The sequence below is a fragment of the Accipiter gentilis genome, chromosome 13 (genome assembly GCF_929443795.1).
Source record: "Accipiter gentilis chromosome 13, bAccGen1.1, whole genome shotgun sequence".
NCBI lineage: Eukaryota > Metazoa > Chordata > Aves > Accipitriformes > Accipitridae > Astur > Astur gentilis.
This window is the reverse complement of record NC_064892.1, coordinates 4,887,109-4,904,352: the sequence shown is the minus strand read 5'-3', so window position 1 is coordinate 4,904,352 and position 17,244 is coordinate 4,887,109. Positions and strand designations below refer to the sequence as shown.

Below are 17,244 nucleotides of genomic sequence, written 5' to 3'. Positions count from 1 at the left end.
CAGCATCTCTATATTTAAAGTAGGCTGCCTCGGAGTGCCTTCTGTTAGCTAACCACAACTTCCCTCGAAAGTTACATGCCACAGGAAGGATGAAACTGCTAAGTCTAGCTTAATAGAGGGAGGAACATAGCTCTCCTTGTGCATGGTATAAGACAATGTATACTTTTCTGGAAGGAATAGGATAACCACAAATGTTGCTGCCTTCAGAACAGGTGCAAAATTTGCTTTTTTAATTCAGCCCTTTGCACAACATCTGTCACAACTGAGGAAAAGAAAAGAGGAAGAGGAGAAACTCATGATTTGCACTGAGGAAAAATTAATGCAGCTTTTTGGAAAGAAATATAGGCCATGTCTTGACCTTTCTTTATTTTAGGAGGATGCTAATGACAGCATTTTGATAAGGGCCTAAATAGAGGACAACACTAGGAGATTTTAAAGTTTTATCATTTGCGAGTTTTACTGCAAGGCCACTGAGTTTCATGTTGCCTTCTTGCCTACTTAAAGTTTTGACCAGATTTGTTAGTCATAGAAGGATGCAGGTTCAAAGGAGCCTCTGGAGATCATGTTGTCCAGCCCTGGCAGTGCCAATTTAATCAGGGCTGTGTCCAGTCAAGTTTTGAGTATCTCTAAGGATAGAGATTTCACAGGGTTTCTGTGCAACCTTTCCCAATGTCTGACTAACCTCATGGTGAAAAAAATGCTTCCTAATGTTTATTTGTTTTGCTGCAACTTCTGGCTGTTACTGGGTGTTGACATCTTTTCTGTACCCCTGCCCATTAGGCAGTTGAAGACAGCGATAACATCTCCTCTCAGTGTTCCCTCTCCAGGCTGAACCATCTCGGCTCTCTGAGCCTCTCCTCCTATAACATGTGCTGCAAGCCTCTACATCATTTTTGGTGACCCTCTGCAGGCAGGACTTGTTCCAGTATGTTAGTATCTTTCTTGTACTGAGAAGCCCAAAACTGGGTACAAGACTCCGGGTATGATCTCACAAGTATTGAATGGAGGGGAAAGATTGCTTGCCTCGACGTTCTTTTGAACACGGTAATGTATGTGTTTGGCTGTGAGGTCACACTACTGACTTCTCTTTAACTTGTCCACCAGGAACCCAGACCTTTTTTGCCACCCAGCTTGCTAATCAGGTGGTGCCCAGCCTGCACTGTTGTATGGGGTTATTCCATTTCGGATGCAAGACTTTGCATTTGACTTGCTGAACTTCATGAGGTTCCTGTGAGCACATTTTTCCAGCCCATTGAGGTCCTGTTCTTCTGTATTTAATGCATCTGAGCAGGGTTATCCAAATTTGGTAGTCATGGGGTAACATCCTAGTTTTGAGACATACCTGTATGGTACTGTGGAGGGGAAGTAGATCAGTACGCTGTTGTTCTCCCTTTGTATATAGATACCCTGTTCTCTTCTGCCACCCAGCTCGAACACAGTTGGATTCCCATTCTTTCTTTGTACTTGCCTTCTTTCCTTCCTTTATAATTTGGATGAAGTGGTGAACAGCTTTGATCTGACTGTTCATAGGAGAAGAGACTAGATGACTTGAAGGAAGGGGATTTGATGCAGGTTTGTAAAATCACGAGTAATGTGGACAGGGTAAATAGGGAGTTACTGTTTTCACTCATTTCTGGTACAAGAAGCAGGGACTTCAAATGAAACTAACAGGTGTCACAAGCGAAAGAAAATGGCTCCAGACACCATGGGTAGTTAGTCTGTGGAACTTCTTGCTGCAACATGCTGCCGGCACATTTTATTTGAGTTCAAAAAGGGAGCAGACAGGGTGATGGAAGAAAAAATTGATCAAGGACTGTCATGTGCAAAGATGAGAAATCTGCCTCAGGACATCCAAAGTTAGACATTGCAGGAAGCCAAGAGAGTATTGTAAGGAGAAAAAAATTGAGGAAATATGTCTGAGCTTTTACTACACAAACAGCAATTCCCTGGTTTTCTTCAGAAAAGGGTTGCAGCTTGGCTGAGTTCATTTTGTATCAGACCCTTAGTCTGCAGGCTGTGGCTTAGCCAAGACTGTATTGGGAAATATTTCACTTGGATGAATTTGATGGTTTAGTGATTCTTGGTGTCCGTTGACCTTGTCTGTATTGAGCCACTCCAGTGGGATACTGCAAAGATACAAACCTTAGTTTGTCTTGAGTTCTTTCCCCGCTGTGTACCACGGACATGGAGATCAATGAGACAGAGTACATCGCTGCTTTTCAGTTTCTCCAAAAATGGTCATGTAAGGCAAACCTTCTCTTCAGCTGCACCCTATTTATTTTTCTTATGTTGCAGGCCGTCTCATCGTTTTCTTGGAGTCTATTCATTCTTTGCTTACCTGAAAGCTTTTGAGTTTCAGAACAATGTTAGTCTTTAATGCAACATCTGTTTAAAAAAACCCCAAACCCTCCATTTTTTCCTTTATACTAATGAGCTTGCTCATTTAAGAGGAGTCATTAACCAGCTTCAGGAGTCGTGTTATTTGTGGTAGCATGTTTATCACTTTGGACAGTTACTGTTACTGTTTTTTGCTAGGAGATAACCATGTTGCTGACACAACAACCATGTTCCTCATCTGCATAGCTTTCAGGGCCACAGCCAAAAGACTCAGGCAGCGATGCCTTGGGGAATACCTGTCCTCTTCTGCTGGGACTGTAAGCCACAGGAGATGGCGTTCTTCATCTCCACACTTTCAGTTAGGCTTCAATATCTTTGAGCTGAAGGTGGCTGAGCACTTGTAGTAGTAGTCCTTAGTTTTGCATTCTCAGTGAAAGAAAAGGTGAAGGCACTAAATGCTCTTTTGCTGAAAATGCTTGTGTTTTGAGATTTTTTTGCATGATGCACCTTCATTTGGTCATGTGTTCAACAACAAGAGTCTATACAACTTTCTTTTCTGGACTTGGACAGAGACAGCCAAAACGAACCATTTGGCCCCCATCATCATTTTTATTTTTGTGTGCTCTGTCACATTCCCTACCAGGTAAGATTTGAGACATGTCAGCAGTGGACATGTAGTCTAGTTGGAGTCCTCTTAGCAACTGCTCTAGCCCTACACTCCGAAGTGCAAAGTTAAAAGCTACTCTGTCGTTTTGTCATGAGCACGGGTTTTAAGATCCTGACTGGACTTCACCCTCCAAATAGAGATCCAGTTTCTCTAAAGAACGTCAGTCAGATCTCCATAATGAGCAAGCCATTTGAACCTGCTGCTACTTGTCATCTGCTGGTTTTAAACGTGAAAAGAGTGAGTGAGCTCCAGATCTGTATGACCATTTCCCAGCCTTTCATGTAGAAGGGGGCATTTCCTAGAATACATCAAAAGCTTTTGCCAAAGCAAAAGCTCATTTTCTTCTGCAAAGCTCGTACTGCTTCAGCCACATGTTGCGTGGCATGGCATGCTTGTGTCTTTTAAGACAGACACATCCATTATGTACTCGGTGTTGGAGAGGAAAAGAGATGCCAGGTATGGCTTTACCCCCTTCTTTCATGTCTCTGTGGCATGCAGGAGGAGAGGGACCTGAGGCGTGCCACTACAGGCAACTGCTGTCATTAAAATACTCCAACAAACAGTACTGGGGGAAGAGTACCAGCAGGATAAATGGATAAGGGCATATTGAAGAAAACCAGTTGTTGGAGAACAGCTGTAAGTTTTCGATATTGCTGCTCTTCCTTGCTCCCATGCAGCAGCTTGTTAGATCTCTCTGGTGATGGCTACCAGCCCCACAGCACAGCTGGTAGAAGAAATAGGACAGATGCTCTCTAAATGACTTCAATGCAGTTGTCCCAGGCCAACTGAAACCACCACCTCTGCTTTCGGCAGTTTCGGATAAGCACACAGAAAAAAGGCTCCTCATTGATATGAGTGTGCATGAGCTGTGGGTGCACGCTGACAAGCAGTGAGGGGAAGCAGTGGCATCAGCTGCCACAGCTATAAATTGTCACTGTCTGTGTATCTGTGCCTTTAGGACTCTTGTCAGGAAGCTGAGCTTATATTAGCTTTTAAAGGTTTTTATTTTATTGGTTTCTTCAGCATTTGAGAAATACCAATATAGGGAGGAAAAACCCCAGCTTTTCTCAAACCCATATTTAACTGGACCGACACTCTAAGGCTTATTAGAGCAAACCTGGTATTTTGATGTAAAGTTAGCTGGTTGAGAACGTTGATGTGTGTGAAAAACAAAGTCTAAATTTGAAAATAACAAAATTGCTAACATAAGAAAACAGGGATAGAGAAACATTTTCAATACAGATCTTCACTTTGTTTCCACTTAGAAGAGAATAGGTATCTGCATTACGTGGTGCTGTAATACATGAGTTATATTTTACAGACAAATATAAAAAAAGACTTCTTGCCTTTCAGGTTTTATAATCACAGTTAGATGAAACACATATCAAAATTTAAAAAGAAACGTTAGTAGAATAAAATGAGCTTGTACTGGTGTGATGTTAGTAATACATACATTTTATTTCTACAGTTTCTAGGTATTCATGAGTGGTCTGTCGGTATTTTTTCAGGTCATCATTTGCTTACTCCAATAGGAACAAATTCTTAAATAATATTTTAAAATAGTTTATTAAAAAAGCTGACAAGAACAGAACTGCTATAGCGTACAGAATTAAGTAGAACTTCTGTTAAGAATTATTTTTCTCACTCTGTTTTTCTTTAGTTGCATAGTGTCTTTTGTAATTAGAAACTCAAGTTTGACAATCTAAGTGGTATGAAATATAGGGTCTTTTGCATTTTCTTTCCCATAAGAAAGTAATTGTTAATTTAATGTTTCCGTACTGCTGTTCAGATATGACCCTTCCATGTTTGCAGGTAGGCGGAGGTCAACACGTGAGGAAGGAAGGAATTGCAAAGATGACAAATATAACTATGTTTGTCTGACTTGCAGTACAACCTCAATGCCAGAGAGATATAGCTGCAATAAATAACATTTATTATGATATCTGGCATAGCTTTTACCAGTAATTATCAGGCGCTCTTTAATTTTCCTTTTCCATCACAACCTCATGGTGCAATTACCGAGTTTTGTTGGCAGATGAAGGTATATTAATAAGATAGAAGACAAAAGAAAAGACAGGGGGCCAGGAATGAAGTGGGGAAGGAAACTGACACATGACGGAAGGGCACGACAGCAGGAACCCAGGGCTTGCATCCTGGATACTCAACTGGTATTGAGCCGATTCCAGCAGGATGCGTTTAAGTCATTTGGTCTCTTTGCTGGCCCAATTTCAGTGTGCCCAAAGGGATCCTGGTTACGCTGTATGAAGGCGTGATGGGAAAGCTTGTTCTTTCCCAGCCAATCCTGCTGTTCTCTTTTATTGATCTCTCAGGTAAACAGCGCTTAAAAAGAGGTGGCCATCTCACACCATCAGAATTAACCCATTGATTTACTTTTTGGTGACTTCAACTGTGAACATTTATTCCCATTTCCAAAATGTTTGTCTTGTGTCCATGTCTGACTTCAGCAGAAGTTCTGAAGAACCCTGTATCACTGCAGTTCTAACTGAAACAGTGCAGTTTTCATATTACAGTCTCCTGTTTCAACTTATTTTTTGTGTTTATAAATAATTTATATAAAACTAGGGTAGAGACTCATTATAATACACACTAGAAAAAAAAAGTTCTCCTTTAGGAAAAGGAGTAAAGAGATAATACACCTTGCAAAGATGAGTGATTTAACATACGGGAGATACTCAAGTGTTGGGGAGGACCAAAGTGTTAATTTACTTTTCATCTATTACATACGACAATGTTATCTGTGTGGATTGTCCAATAAGACATTTGTGCTCCAAATACTATAAAATGCAGTTTCACCTCCAAAGGGCTATAAACTCAGCACTGGTGATAGTCAAGCATGCACAGAAATTGTCCGTTTTATCTCAAAGTTTGATTTCTTTTCCTTGTGTGACTTGGCTAACAAAACCATTGCTGTAATTGAAGCTCAGCTAGAGGTCTTGCAATTTTCAGATGTTCTGGTTGTAGTCAGTCTGAATTGTAAGCTATTGGTGTTTAATCCTTTCTCAGACACCCAAACTGTGAATCAAGTCTTTGCCTGAGTTAATAACATCCAGGCATACATATGTGTAGTATGGAACTTGAACATTCACAGTGGTACATATTTCCTGGAAAAAATAATGAGATCAGTCAAAATGATACAGCTAGGAAATTATAATGCTGAGTTTTCCTGCTGACCTGTGACAATTCTTTTTCAGTCCAACATCACTCCTTGATTTCCTGACATCCTGAAAAACAGAATCTTACTTAAGCTGCTGTACAGGGAGCACTAAGAGTTTTTACTGTGGACCCTGGATTTTTAAGCTTGCTCCACTGTGGTGTACTACAGACTTTATTTTTCAGGTAGCTTTCCATTGGAAGATTTTGCAAGTGTCATCATTTGCGTTTCTCCCACATCGCGTGAGCTTTCTTCATGATGTGACCTGACAGCACTTGAAATTGATACACTCACTTGTCGTCTCAGTATTTTCATTACAGTTCTCTTGTATCCTTTGCATGCAAAGAAATAGATGAAAGGATCTAGGCAGCAGTTAAAATTCATCAGAAACACAGTATAATGGAGTGACTTCTGGAAAATTTTCTTTTCAGTGCATGAGGGTTCATTCTGCAGCTTCTTAATCATGTGTTTTATGATTGCAACATGATAAGGGGTAAAGCAGATGATGAACACTATAATTACAAATATGATTGTATTGATGGCTTTTTTGTTTATCCCTGATTTTTCAGTCAGTGGATTTTCCTTGGCCGTTTGAAAAAGTTTGCAGCTAATTTGAGAGTAACAAAATAGTATAATCCCCAGGGGAATAAGGTACCCTACTAAACAGGCAGCAAGCAGTATAAATGGTAGATGTGCTATTTTTTCAAAGTTTGGATATTCCATACATGTAGTCCTTTCTTTTTCTTCCTGTGACATGGGTTGTATAAGTAATGGGAAAGTTTGACTAAATACAAGAAACCAGATAAAGACACAAATGCCCTTGGCATATTTAATCCTTCTGATCTTGTATCGGAAGGGGTGGACAACAGCAAAAAACCTGTCAATGCTCAAACATGTCATGAAGTTTACACCTGCGTAGGTGTTGATATAGAACAAGAGAGCCGTTATTCGACATAATGCTTCTCCAAATGGCCAGTGAAATCCCAGGGCGTAGTAGGCTATCCTTGTAGGCAAGGCGATACAGAACAGGAGATCGGAGAAGACGAGATTTGTTGAATAGAGGGTAGTGGAGTTAATCTTCTTTCTGTTTTTAAAAATGACGGTGAGAGCAATGGCATTTCCAAGCACCCCAAGAATTAAGATGGAGCTGTAGAAGACAGATAGTAGTATCCGTGCTGTATCTTTGTGCTCATATAAGTCACAGGTGGAACTGTTTATCTGAGAAGCCGTAAAAGGATCCATTTCTGTAACCACTGTTGTTGCAGGAAGCTCAGTAGACCTAACATGAAAAGAAAACCAAAAGGGAACATTTTGTAATAAACATAGATAAACTTCTTCTGCATAACAACGGCCAACCTCTGTTGCAAAAAGCAAGATTGTAAAAAACTGAAATGAAACTTCATTATGGTGAAATACTTTCCAAACCTCCTTCTGAAAACAAACAAAAAGATGGCTCTTTTTGGCTTTTCTGTTTTCATAGAATGGTTTGGGTTGGAAGGGACCTTACAGATCATCTCGTTCCAACCCCCCTGCCATGGGCAGGGACACCTTCCATTAGACCAGGTTGCCCAAAGCCCCATCCAGCCTGGCCTTGAACACTGCCAGGGATGGGGCAGCCACAGCTTCTCTGGGCAACCTGTTCCAGTGCCTCACCACCCCCACAGTGAAGAATTTCTTCCTTATATCTGATCTAAATCTACCCAATTTAAGTTTAAAGCCATTACCCCTTGTTCTGTCACTACGTGCCCTTCTAAAAAGTCCCTCTCCAGCTTTCTTGTAGGCCCCCTTTAGGTACTGGATCCTAGTTCCTTCTCTCCTGAAAAAAAATCAGACAGGAGGCAAAATAATAAACCAGGGATGTAATATATTTGGAAAGTGAAGTTTATAGACGTTCAGGAGGTGGGAGACTGTTTAAAGCAATCTGAGGGGAAAAAGGAGTGTGAAGAAACCACGTGTTAAAGGATCATCATAAGTCCCCAAGAGTCAGACAAGCAGACAAAACCTTTTAAATGTATTTCAGTTAATTTTTAGGCAGTTTTTGTTTCTAACAATTCACCTTGTGATGGTTTAAATCATTTAGAGAAACTGAATTTTTTTCAGTGTTCTTATCGTATTGTCATTATAATAATTCAGCTTTTTTTAACACTAGTTTTAAGAATTGGCTTTTGGAATCTAATTCAACTATTGTTACATAGATAAATTCTTAAGACTACAACTTTAGTCCCTCTTTAGTGGTGCTGCAAAAGAGATAACCCAGCTGAAATATTTTACACATTGTCAATTTAGCAGATTTTAGAAATTGTTTAACCTGCACAGTCAGAAGTAGCATGGAAGAGCTGCAAAGTGGCAATGATTTGGGGGACTTAAAAATATAAAAAATGATCCAGTAGAATTTCGGAAACAGAAAGGACCCCATGCTGTTGATACTGCTTCCAGTGCAAAATATTTCTTAGGTGTGTTGTTACCTGACAGTTGCATAGTGTAAGCATAAATGTCAGAAAGGATGGGGCATCTAACATTACTCCTCAGGCAGCTGTTCTGCAAAATGGTGCCTCTTGGAGGCACCATTTAGGGATTAAAACAGCAGTCAAAACAAGATTGCTGTTGCTTTAATGCAGAATACTGTCTGGAGATAAAAGCTGTTGTAACCTGAGTTTTAAGTCCATCTGGTACCTTTAATTAAAATGTCTAGGTTAGTTCTGAGGATCTGCCTTTCAACACACAATATTTACAAACAACTGTAGCCTGTTGTACCTTAAAAAAGTCTTTCTGGAAAATATCTCTCAGTTCTAAGGGTTTTAAGCTATGCATTTTAGAAAGTATTCATTATCCTTTTATTAACTTGCGAAAGCATTAGAAGGTTAGTATCTTCTTCCAGTTTTGAGGAGATTGTCCTACTTGTTTCAAGTTACTCACAACTAATGTACCTGCAACACATACTGTATTATAAGTCTGATGAGACTTCTGGCTAGGTTAGCAAGGGTGCATGAGGTTCTCTGTAAACAGTAAACCTGCGGGTAGTGGATGATGTGTATTAGAATACATAAATGAATTATATCACATACGTTTAAGGAAGAAATTTAGCATCCAAGTAGTATAGTAAGTGTATGTTTGCTGTGTTGCACAGGCAGTAGGAAAGACAGGTGAGTGATTTCTGACTGATAGATATACAATGTTCTGATTGTTAGATAGCCATGAGGAATGTACCATGTGTCAAGATGTGGGAATACTGCATTCAGGGGTGGAAGTCAAATCTGAAGTGGGAGTTTTGTGGTTTGAATAAGGGAATTAAACTGGTAAATAGCAAGTCCAGCTGTAGTTCAGACTTAAGAAAGTCTGGAATTTTATGTTAGTTGTATCTGCATCGTTCACAGTATCTTGGTGTTAGTGTGTTTGATGATTGATTAATGCAGTAGTTATTACCCTGAGGACAGTTCTGGTATAATTTCCTTCCATTTTGTCTTTTCACTAATAGAAGCCTGTAGGGTGGCTCTTGTTTTATATAAGTGTAACAGACTGCTTTTTGCAGAAGATGGTGTGGGTTTTGTGTAGGCACCTGGATAACAGTCAGTGAGGTATTTTCTTTCTCTTAAGTGCTTCTGATTACTTGTTCACCCTTTCAGCATGACATCTATCTTGCACTCATCTCTTCCGTGAAATTTAGGTAAAATCATTTCTTAAACATAAGTAAGGAAGAATAATCTAAGATTTATGATAAACAGTTCTATTGCAGTAGCTAGCTACAGCATATCACTGCATAAGTTTTTTTTCACTGTAAAGTTGTAATACTTTTGGTTCATAAATGATGTGCTTAATTGTCAAGTCCATCCATTTGTCTTTCTATAAATGTTTGTAAAATGTAGAATATCTATTATACAAACACATTTAACTATGGTTTAGGAAAAAATCCATAATTTCAGTGAAATACTTTTTTTTTTTTTTTTTAAATATTAAGAGTAGAATTTCCTAAAATGCATGTTACCTAATTTTGTGCTATGAAGTCAGATCTTTAATTCATCCAGAATAAATTCTATCCAGAATCTAATAAATTAATCTAGAACTTGTTGTTGCTCAAAGTAGGATGTTCACCCTCGCATAAAACCACGGCTATATTGAGAAGTAGTCCTAGCTGAGAGAGAGTTTGTGTCTATCCATGGTGGTAGCATGGGTATACGTGGGGAGCAGTTCCATGGCGGGACAAACTGGCCACAAACAGATGAGAAGAAAGCTGGAGGACCACACCTCATGGGCCTTCCAGGGCAGCATGCACATCAGCTAAGCTGTGCTCCTTGACAGAGAATGTCAGCAGGCTCTTCTGCCTGCTGTCGGAATCCGCCCTGGGTGGGGAAAGTGTTCTTTTTGATCCTCTGTTATCCCCAAAATATTTTGGCTGTTAATGCAGGGAGCATGTTTTATAATACTCTACATGAGTGTTAGTATTTTCTCTGTAGGTAGGAATGTATGGGCATTTTTGCCCATGGTGTCTAGGTGCTATATTACCTGAATATATTTCATTTTAAAAAAACCAACTGAGATATTGTATCTGGTTTGGGGGCCAAACAGATGATGAAGTTGCTACCATCAAGTTTTTGCACATCACCTGAGCCATGGTAACTTCTTTGTACATCTGAGCTCTTACTGTTGTTGGATGAACTCCATGCACTTCTGCAGGTATTTCACCTTTTCTTGTCAATCTTGAACAGGGCTACATTTAAAAAAACACTTTCTTTCTAAAAGGTGTCTAAGACTATTAAGGAAGACAAGACTTCTTTTTTAATCCTATTCCTTGTGTCAGGTTGCTCTTTATTTCTTGGCAGCAGTCCTTAGCGATCAATTTATTATACGTACAAAGCATATGACATCCTCCACAGAATGCATCTGAAAAAAAAGCAACAGGCCCATTTTGCGTACTTTTTGTGTGTTTTGCATTCTTGGAGCAAAAATGGAGAATGTTACCTCCTTACTGCTGCAAACCTCAGACTAGAAGGACTTAATTCTTACTGATTTTAATGAGCTGTGTGTCTGAATACCTTATGAGAACATGGCCATTTACTGTCCCAATTCCAGATGTACCATTGAAGCTACCCTCTAGAATCACTACCAAAATGTTTGCTCCTCTAGGTTGTTGGATTAAATACCCTTCCTCAGTGGCTTTCTGAGTTTATTAATGATACTATTTTGAAGTACATACTTGAAAAAAAGATAACATTAATTTACCTTACCAATTTAATAATTTTAGAAAACATTGTCACATTTTTTTGTCATAGAGGTACATGCAAAATTTTAAGGCATAAAGTATTTAAAATTCCTGTCTTTATATTGGTATTGTAAAGAAGGTTGTTCAGGTTTTTATATTTTCTGAGTCTGCAGACACATGATGCTCAGTGACACAGACCACTTACTCATTTAATGTGACCTCCTGTGTAATCCAGGTTATGTTATTATTTTAGTTACTTGTTATGGATTCCACTAACTTTTCATTTAAAGCATATTTTCTAAAATGCTGTTTGGTCTTGATTTGGAGAACTGAAAAGAAAGCAAATTAACCATTTGTACTATAGTTTTTGGTCAGTCAACCTCCCTGTTAAAAAATGTGGCTGTGTCTTGTTCAAACTTCTCTAAAATTAATCTGCAGTTTCTGGTTTTGTTGAGCCTTTCCCCTTTATACATTCTCACGTTTTGGCAATTCAAGGTGAAGTTCTCAAATGTCTCATCACAAGGCAAAATAATCCCGTGACGCCGGTTCTAACCTCAGCTTAGTCCCACACAGGAAATGGGGTTCCAGATGCCTCTTGGTATTGGCGTACCTGGAAACATACTCACCACTACAGCCCTGCGTTTTCTGCTCGGTTGATTAGGTATCCGAGATAGAGTTGTGTAGCATTGCACTGGAAGCTTGGGAAGTGAGTTCGCTGTGATCCTGGAGTACTTCTCAGATTCACTGTGTCCTAGGATATCTCCAGTCTAGGGGCATGACCATTGCTCTCTGCTTCTAGCTGGGAGGACCTTACGCCTGGGAGAGTTTAAAATTAATTTTCATGTTATGCCCAGGCTTATGACCAGTGCAGGTTGTTCTTTATTGTTCTCTCACTTGCTGTTTTTTAACTCTTAGCGTTGTATTTGCTTTCTGACCACCAGTGGGAAAAAAAAATATTTTCTTTAGCCAATTACTTCATGAGATTTGTTAGATAGCCAGCTTTTAGTCTATTCTGTGTGCTCTCTTGATATTTGATAGCAGTAGTAACCACTTGGGGAAGAAAAACACAGTACCGTGTCAAGCTGCTTACAAAATCTAGCATGTCTGAAATCTGTGCAGGTGCCTTTTTAAGCCAATTTTGTAATCTCATCAAAAAAGGAAAATACTTTGTTTTAGGAGACTGGTTTTCTGTGAAAACATTTGACTAGCATCATTCATTTGTTTTACATTTATACTGCAGTATACAAAAGCCAAGCTCAGAGCAGAGTCCCCGCTGCAAAAGGTGTTTGTCAAACAGAATGGTGGCTCCAGTCTGGAAGTACTCCATAATCCAAAGCCCTGGTTCATAAAGATGTTCATGTATGATGAGCTTTATATGTAGTATCATAATGTTACATACTTTTAACTATTAACAAGCATGGACTTAAATGATGAGCCAGCAATTGCAGTGTTGCAACCTTAGATTACATGGGTTTGGACTCTGTGCAAGCAGTGATAAAGGCTCTCTGTATGCAAAATGAGTTTTCTTCTTGTTCTCATCTCCTGCTTTTGCTGAAGGAGCACCATCTGTCTTTTCAGCAGAACAGGGAACATGTAGAAGGCTGTTACTATGTATTGTGATCTAATGTGTGATTTGTCTGTCTCTCGTCATAATTTTCATTCTTTGGAGATGAATCCCTCGTCCATCTGTCCAGTAGCTAATTTAAGAGGGATACTAATTAAATTCTTGGAAAGGCACAGCAGATCATTAGAAAGATCTCTCCTGGCTCTATACGTAGTATGGTTTAGTCACTTTGAGATGGACAGTATTTCTTTAACAAACAGTATTGGGGAATAATGTTGTTTATGTACGCATAAAGAGTGTAAATGATTTAAAAGGAATGGCTGGGAAAGAGACTTCTCTTTCCCAGCAGTGCCTGGCCTGAGGATTTACTGAGCTTGCAATCCTCTGTAGGTGTTAAGCTGTCTTACAGTTTCAAAACAGTAGAAGATGGGCAACATGCAGTGCTCTGGTTATGTAGGTTTAATTTTTACCTTAATGTCTAAAATTAATTGTTTTTCTGTTGACCAGTCATATTTACTGTTTGAATTTCTAATTTACCGTACAAGTGATCTTCATTGCAGAGTGTTTTCTCTGAGAAAAAGGCTTGATTCAACTAAGATATATATGTTAAAAAGTGTGCATGCTAAGTTGCGTAGTAGAACACACTGTTAGTATCGAAAGAACATATACCTAAAGTACCTATATCTAGGTGTATGTATTGGCAGCTTGGGAGCTGCATGTAGTTTAATAAAAGCTGAGGCAAGAGACAGGCGTGTCCTAAAGCTTCCTGTTCCTTTCTAATACTTAATACTCATACACTTCTAGTGCATTATGTTAATTTATCTTTTTTTCAAAAGCTGTTGAGTTTTGTGTCCTAAATGACAACGAGTAGGCCTAATGACCTGAAGACTGAATCCCAGGTCACAACCCACAGCTAATTTTAGTGAGAGAGTTTCCAGGCTAGTGCATTTATTCTTCCTTGGTATAGACCCAAATTCGTTGGAGTACTAAAGCCAAATTTGTAAGCCACGTGTCAGAGAATCCAAAGTATGCCTTTCATGAATGAAATTGTCTTAATGATGGCTATGAAGAATTATAATATTCTTTAAGTGCTTAACAAAATTTGCAGATGCATACGCTGTGGGTGGGATCTTTATGGTCCTGCTTTTATCTATTACTACAGATTTTAAAAAGTTGTATGACAGTTACTTTTGGCACTTAAAAATAGTAGCAGCTACAGTAAGCGAAATGGAAATAAAGAAGTTGAGTTGAAATGCTGCATAACTAGTTAAAAAGTGGAAGTAATTTGAAGTGTACATGTCTTGCTGTTATCTGTTAGATCTCTGTTTCCAAATGTGACCCATCCTATGAAAAGTGTGAGAACTATCTAACATAAATCATCTCTGCCAAAGATGCATGTTAACGTGAAGAGCTGTGCTGATGCAGAGATGATTATCCTTCCTTCGGTTTACTTGCCTAAGTATATTGAATGTAAAAAGGAGAGAGCCTAAAATGTAGCAACTAAACAAAATAAAAAGCTGAGCCACTGACAATTACATTCCTACAAGCAGAAGAAAAAAGGGCTCAAATAATTATTTGTATTTTAGTACTAGAAAACATGCACACCTGTTTATATGACCAGTACAGGTACAGTTTTTAATTTTAGGGATTACAACTTCAGAACTCTAGCTTAAATTCATTATTCATTACTTGGAGATTCCTCAGTTTTTCAAACAGAAAGGGATGAGATTTGAGCTTTTAAAGACTAATTACCAGGTAAGTTTTCAGTTCCCTCATCTCTTCAGGAGGAGCCATGAAAATGTTAGACAGATCTCTTGTATTCTGTGCTCAAAGGCATGCATGCCGTCTCTGTTTTTTAAGATAAATAATAGTTGAGTTGTTGTCTGTTGAACAGCCTATCTTGTTTTGCCAGTATAGTGGGAAAAATGGGTCCTTCTTAATTGGGAAGTTGTATAAAAATCATACCGCTTTTAATATTTCTTCAGCTTTGTGGCATGAAGATCAGTAATAAGGAGAAAGACATTTGGTGATTGTGATTCAGAAAAAGAATTCCTTCTGAAAACTTTGAAAGAAATGTGTGTCAGAAGGTAAAAGAGGAATTAGCTTGTAAAACTTTGAATTCTTAAAATATACTGTTGCAGTATTTAGGCGTGACTAAAGTGACTGAGGAGTTCTTGAGCTGATAGTAAAGGCTGTTTCATAGGCAAGAAGCACATGTGATAGAGCAAGCTATGCATTCATGACCATAGTATGGATTTGTTTAAGGCTGCAAGGTTTGGTGAATGACTTAAGATGCTTCCCTTACTATTTGTACATCCGTTATTTCTGCATTAGCATAATTTAAATTACTATTGCTAAAAAAATTTGATACTGCATTAGCTTATCCAGTGTTTCCCTGTGATTGCCGAAAGGCTGTGTTATAAAAAAGGACTTGAAATAACTTGTTGATGCTGTGGGTCAACAGATCCTTTAAATAAAAATTAACTGGCAGCATATTAATGTGTAAACATAAAATATCCCAGAATTTCTACCACGAGCCTTGTCTCCCATCCAAAGATCATTTATCCTTCCTACCACATGAAAATATTCAGTATAATGCAAAAAAGAAATAATCTTTCTGGAATTGTTTGTTGTTGTGCAGTGAAAAATTTTTAAAAGTTAATTCTTTTCTGTACTTACATATCTGTAGCTTCTTGGATCCTTTGAGCAGTTAAGGGCATTCGCAGGATGGCTTGACTGCGAAAGTTTACCCTCGCACATTGTTTTCAAGACTGATGACGTGAATCTCTTTTGTGGGAGGGGTAGGTTTTTTCAAGTGCTTAAAAAAACCCCTTGTTTGTATGCTGGTCTTGATTTGCTGCCTACTGTTTTATGGGATGTGAAAGCATCTATTTTTAATCCTTTTACAATTAGTCTGTTCAAAGAGAGTAATTAGAAACAACCCTCCTGCCTCCCCCCTGAAGTTACGCATTACTGACTTTCATAGAAGGGACTTTACCCAGACGTTTGCTTGACTAACTGTTGACCAACTAAAATCCCTGAGTGAAAAACTTTGTTTATATGCCATTTGCATTTAAAAACAACTTAAATTTAGTTTGTAGCAAAGAACTGCATGATCACTACATGCTTTAAAACTGCTTCTTACTGATAAAATCTGACAGAGCACAAGCAAACCTCAGAACTGAGGCATACTGAGATACTGTGTAAAAACAGACATGCGGACAGCCTGTGTACATTCCCAGCACTGTTTTAGTATCATAATGATGAGGCTTTACAGAAATGCCCTTTGAAAATATATAAGGGAGTTGAAGAGCTCTGGTGGTTTGAGAGATTAATGAGGATGTGTGCCTTTGTAAGCCATTTATTGCATTTTGAGCAAGGATAACAGTAATAATAATACACGTGTAAGGTAAACACATTAAAGATAAAAACCTTTTAAAACACATATCTGATTCCCATAAAATGATATTGATAAGAATGGGCGGCTAGGGAATAGGAAAGGAATGGGATATCAAATTGTGAGGTAACCCATTGTTACCTGGAATAACGTTGTTTCTGGGCAAAGAACGTTGATCTAAGAGTTAAATTGTGTGTTTTTAAGAGGGCTTTGGAGATCAGAGATAGATGGAAAACCCTGTCGTTTGCTGTTAGAGGCTGTGGTTGAGAGTTACCTGGGATTTTCCCCCAGAACTCATACTGATCATTCATGACTGCAAAAGACTTTGTCTTTAAAGTGGCCTCATTTAGTGGCCTGATTTTAAAGAACCAGCAAGTAGGCATGATGATGTGTCTAACCCATGGTGGCTAGAATGCGTCTTTGCAAATGTTCGGGCTGTGTTCACGGTGTAAGCCTTTGCTGACGTGGTAGTGTTGGAGGTGTGCAGACATATGATCTCAACTAGCATGTCCATCTCATCAGAAAGCCTACAGTCAATGCAGATCTGATGACACAAAGTTAAACTTTACTAAATGTACCTTGTCTTATGGAAAATGTTTTTGCTATAGCAGAATGAAGTAGAGCCTTGTGAGCTAGTTTTGTGCCTACTTGGAGCATTTAGTTGGCACTGTACACTGATTTTTCTGGTGCTGAACTCCCAGTGCAGACATGGCTTGATTCCCCTTAGATGCCAGGGAGCTGAAGGGCTCAATCTAGGGCTTTCAGCTCCTCAGTTTTTATGGGGCATTTATCTTTTAACACGAGATTCAGAAAGTCTTTGAGAGAACTTACTGGTCTTATTCTGTTTTTTTTTCCTTTCTTGTTTTTGAATTATTTTTTAATTATTCAGCTTCATCACAGAGTAGAATCT

At 38.7% G+C, this 17,244-nt stretch overlaps 2 protein-coding genes across 11 annotated transcripts in view; one reads left to right on the top strand and one right to left on the bottom strand.

The window, feature by feature from the left end:
• UBAC2 (UBA domain containing 2) overlaps window positions 1-17,244 on the top strand; it is a 103,516-nt gene that overhangs the window by 41,667 nt on the left and 44,605 nt on the right. The window lies entirely within an intron of this gene.
• Window positions 4,552-15,698, bottom strand: LOC126045060 (G-protein coupled receptor 183-like). Of its 7 annotated transcripts, none has more exons than XM_049815618.1 (5): window positions 15,617-15,693; window positions 14,903-14,999; window positions 14,690-14,785; window positions 12,000-12,189; window positions 4,552-7,992 (listed from the first exon to the last, which is right to left on the bottom strand). In XM_049815618.1, the coding sequence occupies exon 5, from the start codon at window positions 7,416-7,418 to the stop codon at window positions 6,351-6,353; it is 1,068 nt and encodes a 355-aa protein (XP_049671575.1). In that variant the 5' UTR covers window positions 7,419-7,992; window positions 12,000-12,189; window positions 14,690-14,785; window positions 14,903-14,999; window positions 15,617-15,693; the 3' UTR covers window positions 4,552-6,350. The 7 variants fall into 7 exon arrangements, with proteins under 7 accessions (XP_049671575.1, XP_049671578.1, XP_049671579.1 ...); XM_049815621.1 differs by having other exon boundaries at window positions 4,552-7,455; XM_049815622.1 differs by lacking the exon at window positions 12,000-12,189 and having other exon boundaries at window positions 4,552-7,455.

Coding starts and splice junctions, on each gene's coding strand:
- LOC126045060 (XM_049815615.1), bottom strand. CDS start 15,657: ATGCCCTTAACTGCTCAAAGGATCCAAGAAGCTACAGATAT. Junction 7,456..15,616: donor ATCCAAGAAGCTACAGATAT/GTAAGTACAGAA, acceptor TTTTCATGTTAG/GTCTACTGAGCTTCCTGCAA.